Source organism: Mustela erminea, chromosome 2 (assembly GCF_009829155.1).
Source record: "Mustela erminea isolate mMusErm1 chromosome 2, mMusErm1.Pri, whole genome shotgun sequence".
Taxonomy (NCBI): Eukaryota; Metazoa; Chordata; class Mammalia; order Carnivora; family Mustelidae; genus Mustela; species Mustela erminea.
In genome coordinates, this window is record NC_045615.1 from 58,579,032 (window position 1) to 58,603,701 (window position 24,670).

The 24,670-nt window shown below is 37.1% G+C and overlaps 1 protein-coding gene and 1 long non-coding RNA gene across 4 annotated transcripts in view; one reads left to right on the forward strand and one right to left on the reverse strand.

Annotated features, from left to right (window-relative positions):
• The window catches only part of EMCN (endomucin), a 135,253-nt gene that overhangs the window by 24,879 nt on the left and 85,704 nt on the right, over nucleotides 1-24,670 (reverse strand). For all 3 annotated transcript variants that reach the window (XM_032333003.1, XM_032333002.1, XM_032333004.1), the window contains 2 exons: nucleotides 24,206-24,267; nucleotides 18,918-18,991 (listed from right to left, as the gene is read on the reverse strand). In XM_032333003.1, coding sequence (XP_032188894.1) covers nucleotides 18,957-18,991; nucleotides 24,206-24,267 — 97 coding nt within the window. In that variant the 3' untranslated portion in view covers nucleotides 18,918-18,956. The remainder of the gene's footprint in view (nucleotides 1-18,917; nucleotides 18,992-24,205; nucleotides 24,268-24,670) is intronic.
• LOC116584527 overlaps nucleotides 21-24,670 on the forward strand; it is a 53,653-nt gene continuing 29,003 nt past the window's right edge. Inside the window, exons 1-2 of the long non-coding RNA XR_004283220.1 lie at nucleotides 21-86; nucleotides 19,078-19,267. This is a non-coding gene — a long non-coding RNA (uncharacterized LOC116584527). The remainder of the gene's footprint in view (nucleotides 87-19,077; nucleotides 19,268-24,670) is intronic.

Consider the following 24,670-nt stretch of genomic DNA (forward strand, 5'->3'; position numbering starts at 1 on the left):
TTGCTTCTTTGCAGTGCAGAAACAACTTTCTCTGTTGGTCCCACAAGGAGCAGGAGATGGAGACTTTTGTGCCTAAGTGGAAAAGGGTAAGTGGTCTGACCTGGCAAATGTTAGATGTTGTCATGTTTTTTATGGCAGGACTGGCAGTTCCCAAGAATCTGGATGGGGTAGGCCCTGGTACCAGGGGTAAAAACCTGCACACTGCTCCTTCATAGCATGGTTGGTGACTGCAGGTACTTTGGTAGGGATGGTTAGTCATACTTCTGCCTCACATGGAGGAAAACCAAACCCTGGCTGCCATGGTGGAGAGTGGTTTGGAGAGCAGTGAGTGGCCACAGGATCCATGTCAAGCTTTAGTCTATGGAAAAGATCATAAAACAGAGTATTTCTGATATCCTCCCAGAGTATCTGCAATAGACAGATGGTCCAGTTTATGTTAGAGCATGGCATAGCTCTAGAAGAAACACAGTGATCATAGGCATGACTGCAGAACAGAACCTCCCTCTAAAATTTGGAACTGATTTCCTGGATATTTTACATCCAAGTTTGCAGGATTAGGGGGTCTACCAAAATGATTAAATATCTACATGGTGTTAATGAAGAAAGAAAGAACCTCATTTTATTTTGTGTAGAAAACATATTTTATTCTTGCTTTCTGCAGTCCTTGTCCATTTACTGTGGAAAACAAGACCTCCCACTATCTGGTGTCCTCTACTACTTCAGCCCTGTTTTCCAATATTTCTGATATTGAACTATATCCTTTAGGCCAGTGCATCTCAAACTATGAACGATTAGAACAGATATATATATTTTTTCAATTTCTAATCAGCAGAAAAATGATACTAAAAATATAATAACATGAATAGAATGTTGCAATGATATCAAATTGCTATAATAATTTTTAAAGACTCATACTCAGTTTCTATAATTAATCTAACCATAGAACAGTATCAACAGCTCACTGACCTAGCAGCAGATGTGCATAGCATAGCCCTAGGACAACCAGTTATTTCTAATTTCTTTCATATACCTATAGCTGCTTATTCTAAAAGTCTCAGCTCAAATGCCATCTTTCTAAGCAATTAGCCATTAAGTTCAAGGTACTTATGTCTAACTTTACATACCACTATCTTATTATTTACCATATTAAAGTAAAATTATCTTCCTTATGTGTATTTCTCTTCTCTTCATGGCAACATGCCTTGTACCTGGTCTTATACTTGGCAAAGAGCAGGATCTCTGTCACTTTTTGTCAACTGACCCAGACTCTTCTGTAGGTGAGTTTTCAGGTGCAGTCAAGAGTTTGCAGCACAGACCAACTAGGTAAACACTGGGATTTATGTGAATAGGATAATGCTCTTGATTAATACTATTGATTATATTTTTCAAGATCAGCAAGTAATATGGGAACAAACTGATATTTTCATTAGAATACTCTTCACATTGATAATCTTTTTTCAAGACTTGGATTTTGCTACATTAATGATTTTTTTTCCCTCAGAAGTTTCAATTTGAATGTACCAGTAATCAGTATTTGCTTCTATTCTAAAGTTATAATCTCTCTAAATTTAGTGTGCGGTCTTCAGTAATAATAATGCATGACTTTATGGTCACTAAATGTCTCACAACCCTAAAATCTTATAAATCTATGATGCTTATAAGGAAAAAATGATCACACTCGGGAGGAAGCAAGATGGCAGAGGAGTAGGAAACTGAAATAGCATTGGGTCCCAGGAGTTCAGCTAGATAGTTATCTAATCATTCTGAACACTTACAAACTCAATAGGAGATAGAAGAGAAGAAGAGAAGGAATTCTAGGGACAGAAAATCAACCAGTTTCAGGAAGGTAGGACATGTGAAGAAGTGAATCTGAAGACACTAGAAGAAAATAGACCATGGGGGGAAGGGGTCAGCTCCCAGCAAGTGGCAGAGCAGCAAAGCACAAAATCAGAACTTTCAGAAGTCTGCTTCACTGAAAAACATTGCTCCAGAAGCTAAGAAAATGTGGAGCCATCATGGGGACAGTGTGGTCTCAGGACCCATGGGGACACAGAAAGATTGGGAGTGGCTGACTGTAGTAGAACTGCCAGGTATCGGAGCAGGGAAGCTAGCTACAGAGACGGAGCTGAGGTGGAGGGATCTCAGATCGAAGTTACCTTAAACCATGATCCAAGGCACAGTTGGGCCACTGCTCTTTGAGCAGAGACCCCACAAGTGGCAGATCTGGAGATACCCCCTCCTTACTCCTCTGGGAGGAGTGGCACAGGAGTGCACAGCAGGAATCTGTTGGGTTTGGAGACTCCAAACGGGGCTGCACACCAGAGATAGAAATGCTCAGTCACAGGCTGGGTGAGCACAGAGTGCAGCTGGAGACCAGGGAGATGGGAGGGATTGACTGTTTTTTTCTGAGGGTGCACTGAGGAGTGGGGCCTCCAGCTCTCAGCTCCTCTGGGGCCAGAGACTGGGAGCCTGCCATTTTCATTACTGTCCTCCAAAGCTCTACGGAAAGCATTCAGGGAACAAAATCTCCCAAGGGTGAACCAGAGCAGATTACTTAGCCTGGCCTCTGGCAAATACAGTGCAGTTCCACCTCAGGCAAAGACAATCACCTCAACAGGTCCCTCCTCCAGAAGATCAGCAAGAACCTCTAGCTAAGAGCAAGTTTATCGATCAACAGAAACTGCAGAATTCCAGAGCTAGGGGAAAGCAAGACATAGAATTCATGACTTTACCCCCATGATCCTTTAGTCTTGCAAAGATAATTTTTTTAAATTTTATATTTTCTTATTCTATTTTTTTAACTTTTCCTGTTTCCTCTTAACATTTTTAAACTATTTTATCTTATCAATACCTTTTAAAATGTTCATTGTTATAGTTATGCTTTACTCCTTCATTGTATTTAACCTTATTTTTTGTAGACGTGTAGGGTTTTTGTCTTTAAAATTTTGGGACATAATTTCTTTTACTAGATCAAAATATACCTTAAATATAGCTCCAGCCTGATCTCCTCTTTTTTTTTTCTTTTTCCAACCAACTTATCAATTCCTTTTTGAGAATCTTTTTAAAATTTTCATCTTTACAGGCATATTCCATCCCTTCATTCAGTTTACTCTTATTTTTGTACATATGCAGGTTTTCCTTTCTTTAAAATTTTGAGAGGTAGTTTCTTCTAAGAGACCAGAATGCACCCAGAATCAAGTGGGTGGCTCTGTTCTATTCACCTTTCCTCCTCCTCCAGTTTCACGTCCCTTCTGATTTGGTTTTCTGGGGTCTTTGCCACCCATTTAGTATTTTGCTCTCTCATTCATATATTCTTATCTGGATAAAATGACAAGGTGGAAAAACTCACCACACACACACAAAAGAACAAGAGGCAGTCCCAAGGGCTAGGGACCTAATCAATATGGACATTAGTAATATGTCAGAGCTAGAGCTCAGAATGATGATTCCTCAAGGTGATAGCTGGGCTTGAAAAAGGCATGGAAGATATTAGAGAAACCCTTTCATGGAGAAATAAAGGAGCTAAAATCCAACCAAGTTGAAATTTAAAAAGCTATTAATGAGATGCAATAAAAAATGGAGGCTCTTACTGTTAGGTCAAATGAGGCAGAAGAGAGAATTAGTGATACAGAAGACCAAATGATGGAGAATAAAGAAGCTGAGCAAAAGAGAGACAAATAACTACTGGACAACGAGGGGAGAATTTGAGAGATGAGTGATATCATAAAATAAAATAGAATAATTGGGATCTTAGAAAAAGGGAGAGAAAGAGGGGCAGAAGATATTGGAGGAAATTATAATAGAGAATTTCCCTATTATTTTGATCCAGGAGGAACAGAGAACCCCCTCAAAATCAATAAAAATAGGTCCACACCCCATCATCTAATAGTAAAACTTACAAGTCTTAGTGAAAAAGAGAAAATCCTGAAAGTAGCCCATGACAAGAGGTCTAAAATATACAATGGTTACTAATACAATATTAGATTGACAGAAGACTTATCCACAGGGACCTGGCAGCCAGAAAGGACTGGCATGATATATTCAGAGCACTAAAGAAAAAAATATGTAGCCAATAATACTAAATCCAGCTAGGCTATCACTGAAAATAGAAAGAGAGATAAGTTTCCAGGACAAACAAAAATTAAAAGAATTTGCAAACATCAAACCAGCCCTACAGGAAATAGTGAAAGGAGTCCTCTAAGCAAAGAGAGAGCCTAAAAGCAATAGACCAGAAGGGAACAGAGGCAATATACAGTAATAGTCTCCTTACAGGCAATACAATGGCACTAAATTCATATCTTTCAATAATTACCCTGAATGTAAATGGGCTAAATGCCCCAATCAAAAGACACAGGATATCAGAATGGATAACAAACAAACAAACAAACAAACAAACAAAAAACAAAAACCAAGACCCATCGATATGCTGCCTACAAGAAACTCATTTTAAACCAAAAGAAACTTCCAGATTTAAAGTGAGGGTTGGAAAACAATTTACCATGCTAATGGACATCAGAAGAGAGCTGGAGTGGCAATCCTCATGTCAGATAAATTAGATTTCAAGCTGAAGAGTATAAAAAGAAATGAAAAAAGACACTATATCATACTTAAAGGGTTTGTCCAACAAGAATATCTAACAATTTTAAATACCAATGCCCTGACATGGGAGTAGCCAATTATATAAACCAATTAATAACAAAATCAAAGAAACACATTGACAATAATACAGTAATTGTATGAAACTTTAACATCCCTCTCCCTGAAATGGACAGATCATCTAAGCAAAGGATCAACAAGGAAATAAAGGCTTTAAATGACACACTGGACCAGATGGACATCACAGATATATTTAGAACATTTCATCCCAAAGCAAGAGTATACACATTCTTCTCTAGTACACATAGAACATTCTTGAGAATAGATCACATCCTGGGTCAAAAATCAGGTCTCAAGCAATACCAAAAGATTAGGATCATTCCCTGCATATTTTCAGACCACAATGCTCTGAAGCTAGAACTCAGTCACAAGAGGAAAATTGGAAAGAACTAAATACATGGAGACTAAAGAGCATCCTACTAAAGAATGACTGGGTCAACCAGGAAATTAAAGAAGAATTGAAAAAATTCATGGAAACAAATGAAAATGAAAGCATAACTGTTCAAAGTCTTTGAGACACAGCGAAGGTGGTCCTGAGAGGAAAGTATCTAGTGATACAAGCCTTTCTCAAGAAACAAGAAAGGTCTCCAGTACAGAACCTAACCCTACACCTAAACGAGCTGGAGAAAGAACAGCAAAGAAAGCCTAAACCTAGCAGGAGAAGAGAAATCTTAAAGATCAGAACAGAAATCAATAAAATAGAAACCAGAAAAACAGTAGAACAAATCAACAAAACTAGGAGCTGGTTCTTTGAAAGAATTAATAAGATTGATAAACCCCTGGCCAGACTTATCAAAAAGAAAAGAGAACAAACCCAAATTAATAAAATCATGAATGAAAGAGGAGAGATCACAACCAACACCAAAGAAAAACAATTATAAGAACATATTATGAGCAAATATATACCAGCAAATTTGACAATCTGGAAGAAATGGATGCATTCCTAGACATATAAACTACCAAAACTGAACCAGGAAGAAACAGAAAACTTAAATAGATTCATAACCCATAAGGATATTGAAGAAGTCATCAAAAAACTCCCAAAAAACAAGAGCCAAGGGCCAGATGGCTTCCCACGGGAATTCTACCAAACATTTAAAGAATTAATACCTATTCTTCTGAAACTGTTCCAAAAAATAAAAATGGAAGGAAAACTTCCAAACTCATTTTATGGGGCAGCATTACCTTGATCCCAAAACCAGACAAAGACCCAATCAAAAAGGAGAATTACAGACCAATATCCTTGATGAACACATATGTGAAAATTCTCACGAAAATACTAGTCAATAGGATCCAACAGTACATTAAAAGGATTATTCACGACCAAGTAGGATTTATTCCAGGGCTGCAAGTTTGGTTCAACATCCACAAATCAATCAATGTGACACAATACATTAACAAAAGAAAGAACAAGAACCATATGTTACTCTTAGTAGATGCTGAAAAAGCATTTGAAAAAGTACAGCATCCTTTCTTGATCAAAGCTCTTCAAAGTGTAAGGATAGAGGGTAACTCCTCAATATCATCAAAGCCATCTATGAAAAACCCACAGCGAGTATCATTCTCAATGGGGAAATACTGAGAGCTTTTCTGCTAAGATCAGGAACATGGCTGGGGTGTCCATTATCACCACTGCTATTCAGCATAGTACTAGAAGTCCAAGCCTCAGCAATCAGACAACTAAAAGAAATTAAAGGCATCTGAATCAGCAAAGAAGTCAAACTCCCACTCTTTCCAGATGATATGATACTTTATGTGGAAGACCCAAAAGACTCCACTCGAAAACTGCTAGAACTTGTAAAGGAATTCAGTAAAGTGTCAGGATATAAAATCAATGCACAGAAATCAGGTGCATTTCTATACAGCAACAATAAAGCAAAAGAAAGAAAAATTAAGGAGTTGATCCCACTTACAACTGCACCCAAAACCACAAGATACTTAGGAATATTTGTAAGAGGCAAAGAACCTGTAACTAGAAAACTAGTTACAGTACTCATGAAAGAAATTAAGGAAGACACAAAGAAATGGACAAACATTCCATGCCTATAGATTGGAAGAACAAATATTGTGAAAACATCTATGCTATCTAAAGCAATCTATACATTTAATGCAACCCCTATCAAAATACCATCAATTTTATTCAAAGAAATGGAACAAATAATCCTAAAATTTATATGGAACCAGAAAAGACCTCGAATAGCCAGAGGAATGTTGAATAAGAAAGCCAAAATTGGTGGCATCACAATTCCAGACTTCAAGCTTTATTAGAAAGCTACAAACATCAAGACAGTATGCTACTGGCACAAAAACAGACACATAGATCAATGAAACAGAATATAGAGCCCAGAAATAGACCCTCAATTCTATGGTCAACTAATCTTTGACAAAGCAGGAAAGAAAGTCCAATGGAAAAAAGACAGTTTGTTCAACAAATGGTGTTGGGAAAATTGGACAGCCACATGCAGAAAAATGAACCTGGATCATTTCTTTATACAACACACAAAAATAGACTCAAAATGGATGAAAGACCTCAATGTGAGACAGGAATCTATCAAAATCCTTGAGGAGACCATAGGTAGCAACCTCTTTGACCTCAGCCACAACAACTTCTTCCTAGAAACATCGCCAAGGCAAGGGAAGCAAGGGCAAAAATGAACTATTGGGATTTCATCAAGATCAAAAGTTTTTGCACAGCAAAGGAAACAGTCAACAAAACCAAATGACAACTGACAGAATGGGAGGAGATATTCACAAATGACATATCAGATAAAGGGTTAGTATCCAAAATCTATAAAGAACTTTTCAAACTCAACACCCAAAGAACAAATAATCCAATCAAGAAATGGGCAGAAGACATGAACAGACATTTCTGCAAAGAAGACATCCAGATGGCCAACACACACATGAAAAAGTGCTCAACGTGAGGAATTTGAGAGGCAGGGTGGGGGCTGTGGGAGGTAGGGAAGGAAAAAATGAAACAAAATGGGATTGGGATGGAGACAAACCATAAGTGACTCTTAATTTCACAAAACAAACTGAGGGTTGCGGAGGGGATGTGCGAGAGGGATAGGGTGGCTGGGTTATGGATGTTGGGGAGGGTATGGACTATGGTGAGTGCTGTGAAATGTGTAAGTCTGATGATTCATAGACTTGTACCCTGGGGCAAATAATGCATTATATGTTAATAAAAATAAATTAAAAAAAGAATAAATGATCACTTTTGTAAATTTTTTTATTTTTTAATAAATATATAATATATTTTTATCCCCAGGGGTACAGGTCTGTGAATCACCAGGTTTACACACTTCACAGCACTCATCATAGCACATACCCTCCCCAATGTCCATAACACCACCCCCCTTCTCCCAACCCCCTCCCCCCAGCAACCCTCAGTTTGTTTTGTGAGATTAAGAGTCACTTATGGTTTGTCTCCCTTCCAATCCCATCTTGTTTCATTTATTCTTTTCCTACCCCCCATGTTGATCACCATTTCCTCATATGAGAGAGATCATAATGATAGTTGTCTTTCTCTGCTTGACTTATTTCACTAAGCATGATACCCTCTAGTTCCATCCACATTGTCGCAAATGGCAAGATTTCATTTCTTTTGATGGCTGCATAGTATGCCATTGTGTATATATACCACCTCTTCTTTATCCATTCATCTAGATTCTTTCCATAGTTTGGCTATGGTGGACATCGCTACTATAAACATTTGGGTGCACGTGCACCTTCGGATCACTATGTTTGTATCTTTAGGGTAAATACCCAGTAGTGCAATTGCTGGGTCATAGGGTAGTTCTATTTTCAACATTTTGAGGAACCTCCATGCTGTTTTCCAGAGTGGTTGCACCAGCTTGCATTCCCACCAACAGTGTAGGAGGGTTCCCCTTTCTCCACATCCTCGCCAGCATCTGTCATTTCCTGGCTTGTTAATTTTAGCCATTCTGACTGGTGTGAGGTGGTATCTCATTATGGTTTTGATTTGTATTTCCCTGATGCCGAGTGATCTGGAGCACTTTTTCATGTGTCTGTTGGCCATCTGGATGTCTTCTTTGTAGAAATGTCTGTTCATGTCCTCTGCCCATTTCTTGATTGGATTATTTGTTCTTTGGGTGTTGAGTTTGCTAAGTTCTTTATAGATTTTGGACACTAGTCCTTTATCTGATATGTCATTTGCAAATATCTTCTCCCGTTCTGTCAGTTGTATTTTGGTTTTGTTAACTGTTTCCTTCACTGTGCAAAAGCTTTTGATCTTGATGAAATCCCAGTAGTTCATTTCTGCCCTTGCTTTCCTTGCCTTTGGCGATGTTCCTAGGAAGATGTTGCTGCGGCTGAGGTCGAAGAGGTTGCTGCCTGTGTTCTTCTCAAGGATTTTGATGGATTCCTTTCTCACATTGAGGTCCTTCATCCATTTTGAATCTATTTTCATGTGTGGTATAAGGAAATGGTCCAATTTCATTTTTCTGCATGTGGCTGTCCAATTTTCCCAACACCATTTATTGAAGAGGCTGTCTTTTTTCCATTGGACATTCTTTCCTGCTTTGTCAAAGATTAGTTGACCATAGAGTTGAGGGTCTATTTCTGGGCTCTCTATTCTGTTCCATTGATCTATGTGTCTGTTTTTGTGCCAGTACCATGTCGTCTTGATGACGACAGCTTTGTAATAGAGCTTGAAGTCTGGAATTGTGATGCCACCAACTTTGGCTTTCTTTTTCAATATTCCTTTGGCTATTCCAGGTCTTTTCTGATTCCATATAAATTTTAGGATTATTTGTTCCATTTATTTGAAGAAGATGGATGGTACTTTGATAGGAATTGCATTAAATGTGTAGATTGCTTTAGGTAGCATAGACATTTTCACAATATTTATTCTCCAATCCAGGAGCATGGAACATTTTTCCATTCCTTTGTGTCTTCCTCAATTTCTTTCATGAGTACTCTATGGTTTTCTGACTATAGATTCTTTGCCTCTTTGGTTAGGTTTATTCCTAGGTATCTTATGGTTTTGGGTGTAATTGTAAATGGGATTGACTCCTTAATTTCTTTCTTCTGTCTTGTTGTTGGTGTAGAGAAGTGCAACTGATTTCTGTACATCGATCTTATATCCTGACACTTTACTGAATTTCTGTACAAGTTCTAGCAGTTTTGGAGTGGAGTCTTTTGGGTTTTCCACATATAGTATCATATCATCTGCGAAGAGTGATAGTTTGACTTCTTCTTTGCCGATTTGGATGCCTTTAATTTCCTTTTGTTGTCTGATTGCTGAGGCTAGGACTTCTAGTTCTATGTTGAATAGCAGTGGTGATAATGGACATCCCTGCCATGTTCCTGATCTTAGGGGAAAAGCTTTCAGTTTTTCTCCCTTGAGAATGATATTTGTGCTGGGTTTTTCATAAATGGCTTTGATAATATTGAGGTATGTGCCCTCTATCCCTACACTTTGAAGAGTTTTGATCAGGAAGGGATGCTGTACTTTGTCAAATGTTTTTTCAGCATCTATTGAGAGTATCATATGGTTCTTCTTCTTTCTTATATTGATGTGTTGTATCACATTGATTGATTTGTGGATGTTGAACCAAACTTGCAGCCCTGGAATAAATCCCACTTGGTCGTGGTGAATAATCCTTTTAATGTACTGTTGAATCCTATTGGCTAGTATTTTGGTGAGAATTTTCGCATCTGTGTTCATCAAGGATATTGGTCTACAGCACTCTTTTTTGATGGGATCCTTGTCTGGTTTTGGGATCAAGGTGATGCTGACCTCATAAAATGAGTTTGGAAATTTTCCTTCCATTTCTATTTTTTGGAACAGTTTCAGGAGAATAGGAATTAGTTCTTATTTAAATGTTTGGTAGAATTCCCCCGGGAAGCCGTCTGGCCCTGGGCTTTTGTTTGTTTGGATGGCTGTTTCAATCTCCTTACTGGTTATGGGTCTGTTCAGGCTTTCTATTTCTTCCTGGTTTAGTTGTGGTAGTTTATATATTTCTAGGAATGCATCCCTTTCTTCCAGATTGTCAAATTTGTTGGCATAGAGTTGCTCATAGTATGTTCTTATAATTGTCTGTATTTCTTTGGTGTTAGTTGTGATCTCTCCTCTTTCATTCATGATTTTATTTATTTGGGTCCTTTCTCTTTTCTTTTTGATAAGTCTGGCCAGGGGTTTGTCAATCTTATTAATTCTTTCAAAGAACCAGCTCCTAGTTTCGTTGATTTGTTCTATTGTGTTTTTTGTTTGTTTGTTTTTATTTTATTGATTTCTGCTCTGATCTTTATGATTTCTCTTCTCCTACTGGGTTTAGGATTTCTTTCTTGTTCTTTCTCCAGCTCCTTTAGGTGTAGGGTTAGGTTGTGTACTTGAGACCTTTCTTGTATCTTGAGAAAGACTTGTACCACTATATATTTTCCTCTCAGGACTACCTTTGTTGTGTCCCACAGATTTTGAACCATTGTGATTTCATTATCATTTGTTTCCATGAATTTTTTCAATTCTTCTTTAATTTCCTGGTTGACCCATTCATTCTTTAGAAAGATGTTGTTTAGTCTCCATATATTTGGGTTCTTTCCAAATTTCCTCTTGCGGTTGAGTTCTAGCTTCAGAGCATTGTGGTCTGAAAATATGCAGGGAATGATCCCAATCTTTTGATACTGGTTGAGACCTGGTTTAGGGCCGAGGATGTGATCTATTCTGGAGAATGTTCCATGTGCACTAGAGAAGAATGTGTATTCTGTTGCTTTGGGATAAAATGTTCTGAATATATCTGTGATGTCCATCTGGTCCAGTGTGTCATTTAAGGCCTTTATTTCCTTGTTGATCTTTTGCTTGGATGATCTGCCCATTTCAGTGAGGGGAGTGTTAAAGTCCCCTACTATTATTGTATTATTGTTGATGTGTTTCTTTGATTTTGTTATTAATTGGTTTATATAGTTGGCTGCTCCCATGTTGGGGGCATAGATATTTAAAATTGTTAGATCTTCTTGTTGGACATATCCTTTGAGTATGATATTGTGTCCTTCCTCATCTCTTATTATAGTCTTTGGCTTAAAATCTAATTGATCTGATATAAGGATTGCCACTCCTTCTTTCTTCTGATGTCCATTAGCATGGTAAATTCTTTTCCATCCCCTCACTTTAAATCTGGAGGTGCCTTCGGGTTTAAAATGAGTTTCTTGTAAGCAACATATAGATGGGTTTTTTTTTTTTAATCCATTCTGATATCCTGTGTCTTTTGATTGGGGCATCTAGCCCATTAACATTCAGGGTAACTATTGAGAGATAGGAATTTAGTGCCATTGTATTGCCTGTAAGGTGACTGTTACTGTATATTGTCTCTGTTCCTTTCTGATCTACCACTTGTAGGCTCTCTCTTTGCTTAGAGGACCCCTTTCAATATTTCCTGTAGAGCTGGTTTGGTGTTTGCAAATTCTTTCAGTTTTTGTTTGTCCTGGAAGCTTTTTATCTCTCCTTCTATTTTCAATGATAGCCTAGCTGGATATAGTATTCTTGGCTGCATGTTTTTCTTATTTAGTGCTCTGAATATATCATGTCAGCTCTTTCTGGCCTGCCAGGTCTCTGTGGATAAGTCTGCTGCCAATCTAATATTTTTACCTTTGTATGTTACAGACTTCTTTTCCCGGGCTGCTTTTAGGATTTTCTCTTTGTCACTAAAACTTGTAAATTTTACTATTAGGTGACGGGGTGTGGACCTATTTTTATTGATTTTGAGGGGGGTTCTCTGCACCTCCTGGATTTTGATGCTTGTTCCCTTTGCCATATTGGGGAAATTCTCTCCAATAATTCTCTCCAGTATACCTTCTGCTCTCCTCTCTCTTTCTTTTTCTTCTGGAATCCCAATTATTCTAATGTTGTTTCATCTTATGGTGTCACTTATCTCTCGAATTCTCCCCTCATGGTCCAGTAGCTGTTTGTCCCTCTTTTGCTCAGCTCCTTTATTCTCTGTCATTTGGTCTTCTATACTGCTAATTCTTTCTTCTGCCTCATTTATCCTAGCAGTGAGAGCCTCCATTTTTGATTGTACCTCATTAATAGCTTTTTTTATTTCAACTTGGTTAGATTTTAGTTCTTTTATTTCTCCAGAAAGGGCCTTTATATCTCCCCAGAGTGTTTCTCTAATATCTTCCATGCCTTTTTCGAGCCTGGCTGGAACCTTGAGAATCGTCATTCTGAACTCTAGATCTGACATATTACCAATGTCTGTATTGATTAGGTCCCTAGCCTTCTGTACTGCCTCTTGTTCTTTTTTTTTTTGTGTGTGGTGAATTTATCTGCCTTGTCATTTTGTCCAGATAAGAGTATATGAAGGAGCAAGTAAAATACTAAAAGGGTGGCAACAACCCCAGGAAAATATGCTTTAACCAAATCAGAAGAGATCCCAAATTGTGGGGGGGAGAAAGGTGATAAAAAGAGGTTCAGAAAGAAAAAAAAAAAGAAAGAAAAGAAACAATTAAAAAAAGAAACTGAATAAAGAAAAAGTATAAAAAAGAAATATATATATATATATATATTAGATAAACTAGTTAAAAAACATTATAAAAGGGTAAAAGTTAAAAAAAATTTTAGCAGAAGAAGAGAAAAGAAAAACTGAAAAAGAAAAAAAATTAAATTAACTGCAAGACTAAAGAATCATGGGGAGAAAGCCATGAGTTCTGTGCTTTGCTTTCTCCTCCTCTGGAATTCTGCTGCTCTCCTTGGTATTGAAACTGCACTCTTTGGTAGGTGAACTTGGTCTTGGCTGGATTTCTTGTTGATCTTCTGGGGGAGGGGCCTGTTGTAGTGATTCTCAAGCGCCTTTGCCCCAGGCAGAATTGCACCGCCCTGACCAGGGGCCAGGCTGAGTAATCTGCTTGGGTTTGCTTTCGGGAGCTTTTGTTCCCTGAGCGCTTTCGGTAGAGTTCTGGAGGACGGGAATACAAATGGCGGCCTCCTGGTCTCCAGAGGACGGGAATGAAAATAGCGGCCTCCTGGTCTCCGCCTGGAGGAGCCGAGAGCCTGGGGCCCCACTCCTCAGTGCGGCCTTCAGAGAACAGCGCCCAATTACTCCCGTCTCCGTGGCCTCCAGCCACGCTCTGGGCTCGCCAAGCCTGCGACCGGTTCAAGGTAATCCCGAGCTGTGAGCTCACTGTCGGCTCTGTCTCTGTAGCCAGCTTCCCCATTCTAATACCTGTAAGCTCTGCGACACTCAGACACCCCCGATCCTAATGTGACCCTGCAGGACCTGAGGCCACGCTGACCCCGCTTGGGCTTCACCCCGGTTTAGCCTCTGGAGCGATGTCCCTCAGAGGAACAGACTTTTAAAAGTCCTGATTTTGTGCTCCATTGCTCCGCCACTTTCTGGGAGCTGGCCCCTCCCCCTGGGGTCTATCTTCCCGTTGCTTTGGATTCACTTCTCCGCCAGTCCTACCTTTCAGAAAGTGGTTGATTTTCTGTTTCTAGAATTGCTCTTCTTCTTCTCTTCAATCTGCTGATGGATTTGTAGGTGTTTGCAACTTTAGATAAGCTATCTAGCTGATCTCCTACTAGCTGAAGTAGTCTCAGCCTGCTACTTATCCACCATCTTGACTCCTCCTCCCTAAATGATCACTTTTATAATAAAGTATCATAATGGATTCTTGAACACTGACAAGACTTTATAAGCAAAGAAGCAAAATGGTCTTAAATGTAGGACCTTTTTGTGAAGCCCAGATGTGAAGCCCAGTACAAAGCATTATTAAGAATTCTGTTTAGACATGTGTTGAGATGAGCACTGAGCGTTATATGCAACTAATGAATCATTGAACACTACATCAAAAACTAATGATGTACTATATGCTGGATAACTGAACATATTAAGAAATACACATTAAAAAATAATTTTGTTTGGGGTCATAACTAGGATGAGAAAATAGGTCTTTTTCATGATGTTTTCTTTATAGCCCCTACTATTTTGTCTTAAAATGTATGAAAAATAGTTGAAAACATGTTAAGCTCTTCTGAAAGTTCATAAAGATGCTTTTAGGTACCATTGAGAAATGGCAGAAGTGGAGTGATTGTATTTTTGAGAAAAGTGAAAATGGGTAACATTGCTGAGGGTCGGTGGAAAGAGACCTTCACATAAGCCACTGGTCCGTCCACATCATTGTTCTTTATCTGAAGCTCCCTTTTCTACTTTAACTGTCAGGAGGCTTGAAACAGAATGGAGAGAGAGCCTACTGGTGAGGGAACAAGCAGGTTACTCTAGTTCTCTCCCTTCCCATAGCATAGAATCTCTTGTGGAACAATCAAATGCTTTCTTCAGTTTTAAAATTGTCCCCTCACCCATTTAACATATACCTCTGTCATGTTTGTATGTAATTAAAAAACTGTCTTGAGAATTACTTTTGCTAACTTAAATAATGTCTTTGATTAGAAGAAGCATAATTTACTTCAAATTTCCATACCATTAGACATATAAACTCTTTCTAAATGTTCACTATTATTCTTTGTATATTAACCTTTAATCACATTTCAAATAATGTCCTTATGAAAATTTCCTAGAAGTGAATTTACTAGGCAACAACTGAATATTTTAAGTCCTTTAGTGAAAATACTGTTCTTCAGAAAGATTAATTTATACTTTCAAATGCAGCATATGATATTATTTGCTTCACCAGTATGACTTTTAAAAATTAAGGAAAAAAATTTAATTAAATTGAAGGTTATAATTTTTTTGGTCTTAATTCACATTTTTTCATTATTATAGTAACTCTTATAATTTTATATTACCATTTCTATTTCTTTCTCCATGAATTGCTTGTTCTTGGCCTTTGCTCATTTTTCTACTTCCTAATCTGTATAAATGTCTTTGGTATATGGTATATTTAAGATATTAGTTAACTGGCCTCATATTTATAGCAAACATTTTCCCAGTTTATTTTTTTAAAGATTTTATTTTTATTTATTTGACAGAGAGAGAGATCACAAGTAGGCAGAGGCAGGCAGAGAGAGAGGGGGAAGGAGGTTCCCTGCTGAGCAGAGAGCCCAATGGGGGATTCAGTCCCAGGACCCTGAGATCATGACCTGAGCCGAAGGCAGAGGCTAAATCCACTGAGCCACCCGGTACCCCTGTTTTTTTATTTCATAATTTTTTTTATGATAATTTCTTTTTGTTTGAATGTTTTAAGTCATGGTGTGATAGAATTCCTATCTTTTCCATTGAATTTCCTTATGTTGTTTATGTTTTAACAAAAATTTTTAATCAGTTATTTAATAACATATACATAATTTTTCTTTTACTCTCCTTTTAAATGTTTAGTTCCTTATACATCTTCCCACATATAGACACTATTAGCTAATGTCCCCAGTTCCACAAACATTATGGACGAATTTATTCATTTATTGGCATCAATGATAAAAAAAGAATGTAGTTTGACTGCTGCACATTTTTGCATAGAAAGTCTGGCCTTGGTGTAAGTTCTTTGTGACAGCAAATGATTTCCTTTAGCTTTGTTATCCTTACCACTCCTTTTCATAAAAGAATTAATCTCAGAAGAAAATAATAGCACATTTTCACTATAAATGAGGAGATATATATATCTATATCATATATAGAGAGAGATATATCTATATATACATAGACATGCGTATCACTAATATATTTCTAATCTTTGATTCTGGTGGTCTCCAAAACTTAACACAAATTATTTTTGCATTAATAGCTATTTTGAAGGTGGTACCAGCTAGTAGTTGGGACAAAAGTGAATTATACTGGCAAAGTTTTGGCTAAAATAATCCTTTTCTTATGCTTAAAAAGTTAGGATCCCTAAGTAGAGCAGTGCATCTGCAGTGAAAGGATAACATTTTTGAAACCCTTATCGATCTTCCTATTGTTGATATAAAAGTCTCAGAGATTTTAGAATCTGTTTGAACTGATGAATCAGTATCAATCATGCTCACATAGCTTTTAATTTTTTTCTTTATTATTATCTTATTTCTTAAATGTGATGTCATGTTCCCACTAGGCAAAGCTTTGCAGAGGGCAAAGATCATAGATTACAAGTATTTTGGAAGTCTTGTCTATCTTGCCAAATCACATTAAATATAATGCTCTGCACAAAATAGAGGATCAATATATGAAGCACTGAGCATTAAATTATTCTGGAATTGGATTTTGAGATGAAAATTTTTAACACTGTGAACTTTCCATATCAGTGTTTGCTGTTGCATACAGATCCAGACTTCTCAACTTTTATTCCCAAATCTCCTAGTTCTGATGACTATATTCCTATTTATTCTGAATCTCTGAGTTGAAACCTGATTTCTCATTAATAACCTAGAAAGTCATTCTTACTGGTTACTACATTAAAAGTACAATGATTGCCAAGAGAAACATACTGAAAAAAAGTAAGATGCATTGTAGGATTGACATGTCAAACTTGTTTCTTCTCTTTACTTTCTGATCTTTATTCTTCAGAACATTGTTACATAATTCCAAAATTACATAGAAGAGCAACAAAAGCTACTTATTTCTCCAAATTGAAAGATGTAGAATTGAAGGCTAGGCAATGTTTTTTTAATTACAAAAAATTGGAAAGGAATGGGAACTGTATGATAATTTATCTTGTCAAACTTGTTTGGGTCACCAATATTCCTTATCTCTGTATAGTTTTCTTTCTGACTAGAAAGAAGATTTTGTATTTCTCTAAATTGGATGATTAGTCACAAAGAGTTAAGTATTTTGATAATTTAGAAAGCATCTTTTTACTAGCCACAAGGTTGCCAAGAAACCATAGTGGGTATGCAAGGAAGCTTTCCATGCCCTAGGTAGGTTTGGACCACCTATTTCAACAAACTTAAATTTCTCAACTTCTCAAACTTTGCATCTTAAATTGCCCAATGCAAAAGGATAGGCAGACTCTGATTCCTCTTTTTCTAATCCACTTTGATGGCTAGAAAGAGATAGGATTGTGATACTGGTATTCACATCTGGATGGTGATGCTTTGTCTCTATCTCCTGCTACTGACCAGAGAAACATTGGCAGGCATCATTTACTCAGCAAGCACTCTCTATGTGTCTGTAATAGTCCTGTGTTAGTGGCTGGATAGTAAGCATGGGGAGTGAACACAACAATAATGGTCCTCCCTCTGGACACTACCCAGAGTGCCTACCATAGTGGTCAGGTCAATTCTGGGCATATACATATTTATTTGGTATTTTGCTCTTTTACTCTTAGTTACCAAAGGATAAATTCTTCTTCAGTTTCTAAAAAGCAACAAACACTAATTGTGAGGGCACTTAATCAGTGTTTCTTGTGAAAACTAAATTAATATCAGAAGAAGACCTCTTTACCCAATTCTAGGGGAAAAAAAAGACAATCTCATGCTAAACTGAGAGGGTTAATTCCACAATGCAAGAACTTGGCCTGAGACATTTTATTGAAATAAGAAGTGAATCTGCATTGCACTAATTAATTCCTGGACAAAGCAGAGGACATGCAGAATAACAGTGTTGTTCATAACCATAGTTTCAGAAGATTTCACATACTTATTGATTTACAATTGCTATAATGAGATTGTTCATTTGCATCTGTTCTCATAGAGACACTGGCGGACTCTGTCCCTCAGGTAGTTATACAGCAACAATATGCCTTTGTGACCAGCTGGGTATAAGAAACCCCAGCTGAGACTACCTTTTTGGATCACCTTGTTTGACTTGTCTTGTGTACACATCCACGGTTCCTGCATCCACAGAGAAAGTATATCCTGGTATAGTCTTTACAGTGTGAGGACAGATGAGCCTCCCACCTGCCTTCTCAGAAACCCTTGCCCTGAACCAGCCTTTGGCCGTGATGCATATCTTTACTTGTGCAGCTGCTGTGTCATATCTTTTTCCTGCAATGAACTGAAAATTTGTAAGCATTCTCATTTTGGATCTTCTGTTAGCTATAGATCCCTGTCTAACCACCACTGTTAGCGTGCATATACCAACCGAGGTAAAGGCAAATTGCTTTTATATGAAAACATTACCAACAGGCCGAGTGAACTGTGTCATTTCTGAGGTGGGCAAGGCAACTGGAAGAATCTTCTACAGCCCCCAACATATGCACTCCTCTGGCAAGGCTTCTTGGAGTTTGTTTTTGGACAAATAGACAAGGATGGTTTCATTGACACAAACCATTAACTTTTCAGCTTGTAAAAGTCTTTTGAAATAATCTAAGTGGCAGCACTCTAACAAAGCAGATACTAATGAGCATCTCAGTGAATAAAATTAAAAAAAAAACCTTACATATTTATTGCCCAGGTGTGGGGAGGATTCATCAAGCTGTCAGTTCTTGGATTTTCCTTGTGCAGAGTGCTCACCTACAAACAGAAGATATGTTTTGATCTATGAGCTCAGAGAGTGAAAGATGAAAATAAAGTTTCTTAGCTTTTTTTTTTTTCCCCAGGAAAGTCCAATTTTCCTTCAGAATGTCATTAGAGTCACAACTTTTCTCTTGGTATTGCTTGGAAACTGTTCAGCAAGATTTATGAGCTTTTTTCCACCATCAACATCATCCTTAAAGGAGCAATGCTAACTAACTCCCTGGGAATTGGGGGTGTGTGTGAGTTAACAAGAGAGGCACCCTAGGGAATGAGGTATAGATTTTTGTTTCTTCCCTGAGCCTAAGCAAAACTATGTTATATGTTTAAAGTGTCATTTTATAAAGAAGCCATTAGAATGGTTCCTTTGTTTAAATAATTGAGAGACTTTTGTAAAAATGAATTTAGAGGCCAACATAAACCCTTTGGTGATATACAGAGCAGCACAGGGCATATTACTCAAAATATCATATTATTCCATCAGCCAATATAAATATTGACCTAGGCTGATGGGAAGCTGATGATTCCAAGTGTTTTTATATGCCCTTGACTCCATGATCAACACGTTCACACTACCTGTGTCTTTCAGGTAAGTTCAACTATCAACATCAGTCATACTATACAAAAGCAGTATGGGTCAAAGTTTCTGGCTTTGAGAATAAATGTTGTTGTTTTGCTCCAGCTTTTATATGTCACTTAGAAACCTGTTTCTGGGAACTCTGTTGATGTTACCTGTCACCAGCACTATCACGGTGATAATAGTGCCAGAGACCGATGAGGAGAACAAACTTGAGACGCCCTTAAGAACCCCTTCGGTGCTGTGTTCTGAGAGATGCCACTTTCAGAGTGACAGCCCTCCCAGACACCTTCCAGAACAACTCGTTGCTCATATCATTATTTTGCAGAAAACACAGCACTTCCTGTAATCCATGGCTATGAAGGACAGGAATGAGAAGTGAAAAAAATAAACACTTATTGAACCCCTACTGTTTGTCAGGGTCATCTAAAGCAATCATATGAAAATCAATCCAGTTCTTAATATCTCCTAAGTGCTGTCTAATTGGTAATAGAAATATGATAAAGATTCAATCACAGTATGAATCCAATAAGTTATAATAATGATGTGTATGATAAAAGTGAGTGAAACACCTACCTAGGGGGAAAAAAAAAAAACTAGAAGGAGATACACCAATGCCAACAGTGATTGCATTGCATTGGATTTCATGAATAATTTTTAAGTCTTTTCTATTCTCTAGTTCTCCCTATTCTCTATTATGCATAATTGGTCTAATATTAAAATGGCGGTGTAAGCCATGAAGAGATATCACAAGGCAATGATACATGTTGATTTGCCAAATGAAAAAATAAGTTCAGAAGTGGGAGAGACTACGTACACCAAGGACAGTCAAGGAAGCTTTGGTGGAAATGAAGGGAATGGCCAAACATTGAAGAGCTGAGAAGGCAGACGCTGAATCTGTGAATGACTTTCTGAATCTTTTGATCTTCTTGCTCATCTTCACACTTCACATTTCTTTTTTGTTTGTAAAAATAAATAAGCAAAACAGTGACTGTACATTTAATAATTACCATAACATACTAATTAGTATTGGCATACTAGTAATATGCTAATAATGTGTCATTACCATAATGGTGAAGTAGTAGAAGGGAAAGGGTGACAAAAGGGACCAAGGGACCATCTTCTCCTTCAAAAGAGCTTGAATTCAGCAAGAAAGAAGGGCGCAGGAGATGCATGATGTCTGGAGAATATGAGTTAGTAAGTGGTTCACAGACTGAGCAAGAGAAGTCTTGGTGCGTCACAAAAGGCCTTTGTAGACATACTAAAGTGTTTGAACTTCATCTTAGATAATACAAACTTACCAGTTTTCTAAGCAGAGGAATATTATAATGATTCAGATCTGCTTTTTCTTCTTCCAAATTGTTCAAAATCAAGTAGTGCTTTAAAACTAAATTCAAAGATATTATGCTTTGTTTCTTCTGTGAAGTCAGCTATTCTTTCATTAATTTGAGCAGATTTTCTTCGTAATTCTTAAAGTTTTGATGTTAAAAATAAGACCATGTATATTCACTTTCTGAGATATGCGCAAGTGGGGATCATGTTTAAAATACATCCTTGTCGCATGTACATTTCGGCATCAGGCATGATGATGGTTTTTTTTTTTTTTTTTTTTTTTTTTAGGCATGATGATGTTTAACTGAGCAAGATTTCTTACTACAGTTGAGTGGGATCTTGTATGTTCTCATAAAGGACTCCTTGATCTGCCATGTTTGGTGCTCATTTGTTTCTGAAAGCAGATTCCTATTATACTCTAGCAAATGTTTTCTTTCATATTAAAGAAAACAAATAATCAAATTTTAAACATTTATGGGTTACATTTTTAGCAGAAGAACCCGTTTAAGAAAGAACATTGTAGAAGAAAGCAAGAAATGTTGATGGATAAATACCATGGCCTTTTTAGAGGAGGCTTTGGAGTAAGCAACTGTCTTACTAGGAAAAAATGACCTAAACAACAATCATGGTTCTTGGAGGCTTCTGGAAATCCAGATACTTTAGCACCCACTGGCATTTCCACTGTAGGTGGGTTGCTGCAGAGCATTGTTTCCTTAGAAACATGATTTATTGACCTCCAAAATGGCATAATTTATTCTGAGATAGAAAACCAGAGCTTATAAATTAAAGTACTGACCAACCCAATGAGTTCTTTTGGCCACTGAAGCTCAAATTTCATTTTGTTACCACTGAGGCACATTAACATTTCATTTCTTAGGCCACAAGCAAATAACATAAAATGTAATAATCATCAATTCAGAGTCCTGGGTAGACAGGTATTTATTCTATCAAATTCTTTTCTACATTTTTAAAAATTTTTAAATAGGAGATAGTGGAAAATTGAGCTAAGCCTGAATTTATATCAAACTTCTCATTTCAGATTTTATTCTAGTTATATTTTGGGAAAAATGTGATGGTCACGCAAAAGATGTTTAGGTAAAATAATTATAACAATGTAACTTCTATTGAATGTAGTGAGCACAGTTTTATTTAAAAAGCATATTTGAATACATTTAAAAGGAAGTGAACAGAGATTTGTTGATGAGTGTTTCAGGAAGCAGACTTTAGTAAAAATTGTAGTATAAACAGCATTTGGAGATAGTTATGTTTTAGATTATTAATTCTAGGCAATTGAAACTGACTCTGAATGAGCAATTTCAGTTTTGCCCTACCACCAAATATCTTCCATGTTAATCAGGTAGATTGACCATTGAGAGGTTATTTCATTAAAAGAGGTATGATTCCTAAGTTAAGACTGGCAGAAACAAAAAGACCAGAGAGTAGATTTTATTATTCCTGTGATGATATTTCCTCCTTGGACCTGTGACCTGAAAATTTACTTATGAGGAAAAGGAATCTTGGAGAACTAAGAGTCCTCTTAACTATCCCTCCATGGACTATTCACTTGTTACTGCAGAGATTATGGGAGTGGGAAAACCCAGATTATGTCGAATTTTCCCTGGACCTTAAAGAAGACTCAGATATTAAATTTGCAACCGAAAAACAAGGTTCTCTGGAATTTCCCACCCACAATCCTCAATTTGATATCAGTTGTCATTTCCCTGGTAGAAATGGGAGGTAGGACAGGTGGCCCTGATCACAGGCCTCTCCTGACAAGGATAGTCAGGGCCTCTTAGATGGAGCCAGGGTCTCCCATAGCTTGGAGAGCCCTGAGGTTGCAATGTGTTTTGCTAAATCCCCATGGAAATAAGGACAGCATGCAAAATTATTGTTATGCTTTCTTGCAAGCTATAGGCAGATTCTGAATGCTTTTCTTGGGAAATGGGGTGGTCACATTTAGGATCCTTACTTAGGATTAGTTCACATGTAGGCTGCTCTTTCCTGACCTGGTAAAATAGGCTTGGCAACTTAGTCAAGACTGGTGAATAATCAGGAGAAACCTGAAAGTGATTTCCAATTATCTTATGAATGAATTTTACTCCTTTGCCCATTCAGATAGTTACCTCTAAGAGAACTGTGTGGGACTAAAAGAAATGTATGCATAGAAAGCGTAGAGGAGACATAAGAATGAAGAATGTTTCTCATAAGAAATTGACTCCCATGAGGGGAGTCTGAGCATGTCTGCAGATTCTGGGCACCCTCAAATTTTAAGGCTTCTCTGTCTGCATGTTGTAGTTTATTCTCATTAGAATTTTCCACCTAAAGTTGGGACCACATTCAACTGTTGGTTATCTTGCTCTTGAATTGGGACAATATTGATTGCTTTTTGTTTGACAAAATTGCTTTTTTTGCTACATATATACAATGGAGTTTATTTTTCCATAGCTTTCACCTGACCAGGTATCTGTATTTTTTCACTATTTTGTATGCGTAAAATGGGGAGTGGAATATTGTGAAAGTATTCATGTAACTTGCTATTTAAATTAGATCCACATGGATTGTTTTGTAGAGAGAATAATTGTTTTTTATATATCTGTTTTATAATATTGAGGTTTTAAATCTATGGTCTACTCAAAACAAGAAAAAAATCTATGCTTTTTCATGTTTAAATACGTTTTCATGTTTACTTAGCACCTCATTTTTCATTATTCTTGATGCAAATATAATTAATACAAATCATACCTATATTTTGAAAATTTATACATTTCAAATCCAATTTAAAAATGTAGGAAATTGGGAAAAATAAACATAAATTTTTTCAACAGGAGATTGTATTTCCTCTTCATTGGGAAGCTCAATTAAAATTATATAAAATTTTATATAATACAATATAATTTTATATAATACAAAGTAGGATTTTATTTTACGTGATGAATACGGGTTCCAGTTGACTATACGTAGTCATTACCAAAAATAAAACAAAGCAACAGCAATAATAAAAACCATTAAAGTCCTTTGTGCTACTACCACAGAGTAGAAAATCTTTTGAGTCATCACCCCTTCTTTGGAACATATTCATATATATTATAAAAAGCAACCTCTTAAAGTACAATAGTCCAATGATCTTACTAAAAATGATATTTCTAGGACTCATAATTTCCGTAGGGGAGAATTTTGCTTTGTGGGGAGTTACCTATTGTCTATTTCTTAAGAAATTATGCTTTTTGATCATGTTTCACCTGAACAAAATCCGAGATAGATTTTGAAATAACCATTTGCAGCTAATCAGCAATCTGGGAGCTTACCAGACTCATGAGAAATCGTCTTAACAGTGAGAAGCTTCACACTCTCTTTATCGGACTGAGGTCTATTTGGAACAGAAAATATAAGTCAGCACCACAGTAATTAACACTGCATGTCTGTGAAAGAAAATATACATGATATAAACAGAATGAAGAAGATATGCAAGCACATATATTTTTTATGTGTTTCTATGACAAACCTGTGTCTTTTTACATACAGACATAATATACCTTTATAGCACTTTCTACTTCTAGAATCAAGCCAATAAATCTCTGTCATACAGTTAAGCAATGATAGGTAAATCAAACACAAAACGGGGTCATGTGAAACATTGCTCACAAGGTCCATATTTCACAGGTCTCCAGTCCTGCATTATGAAAGGGAAGACATAGGGGTGTTTCCCAGCCTTTTGGACCCATGCCGAGGTCTGGGGAGCTCTTTTCATGAAGCTATGGCTACTGCAGTAA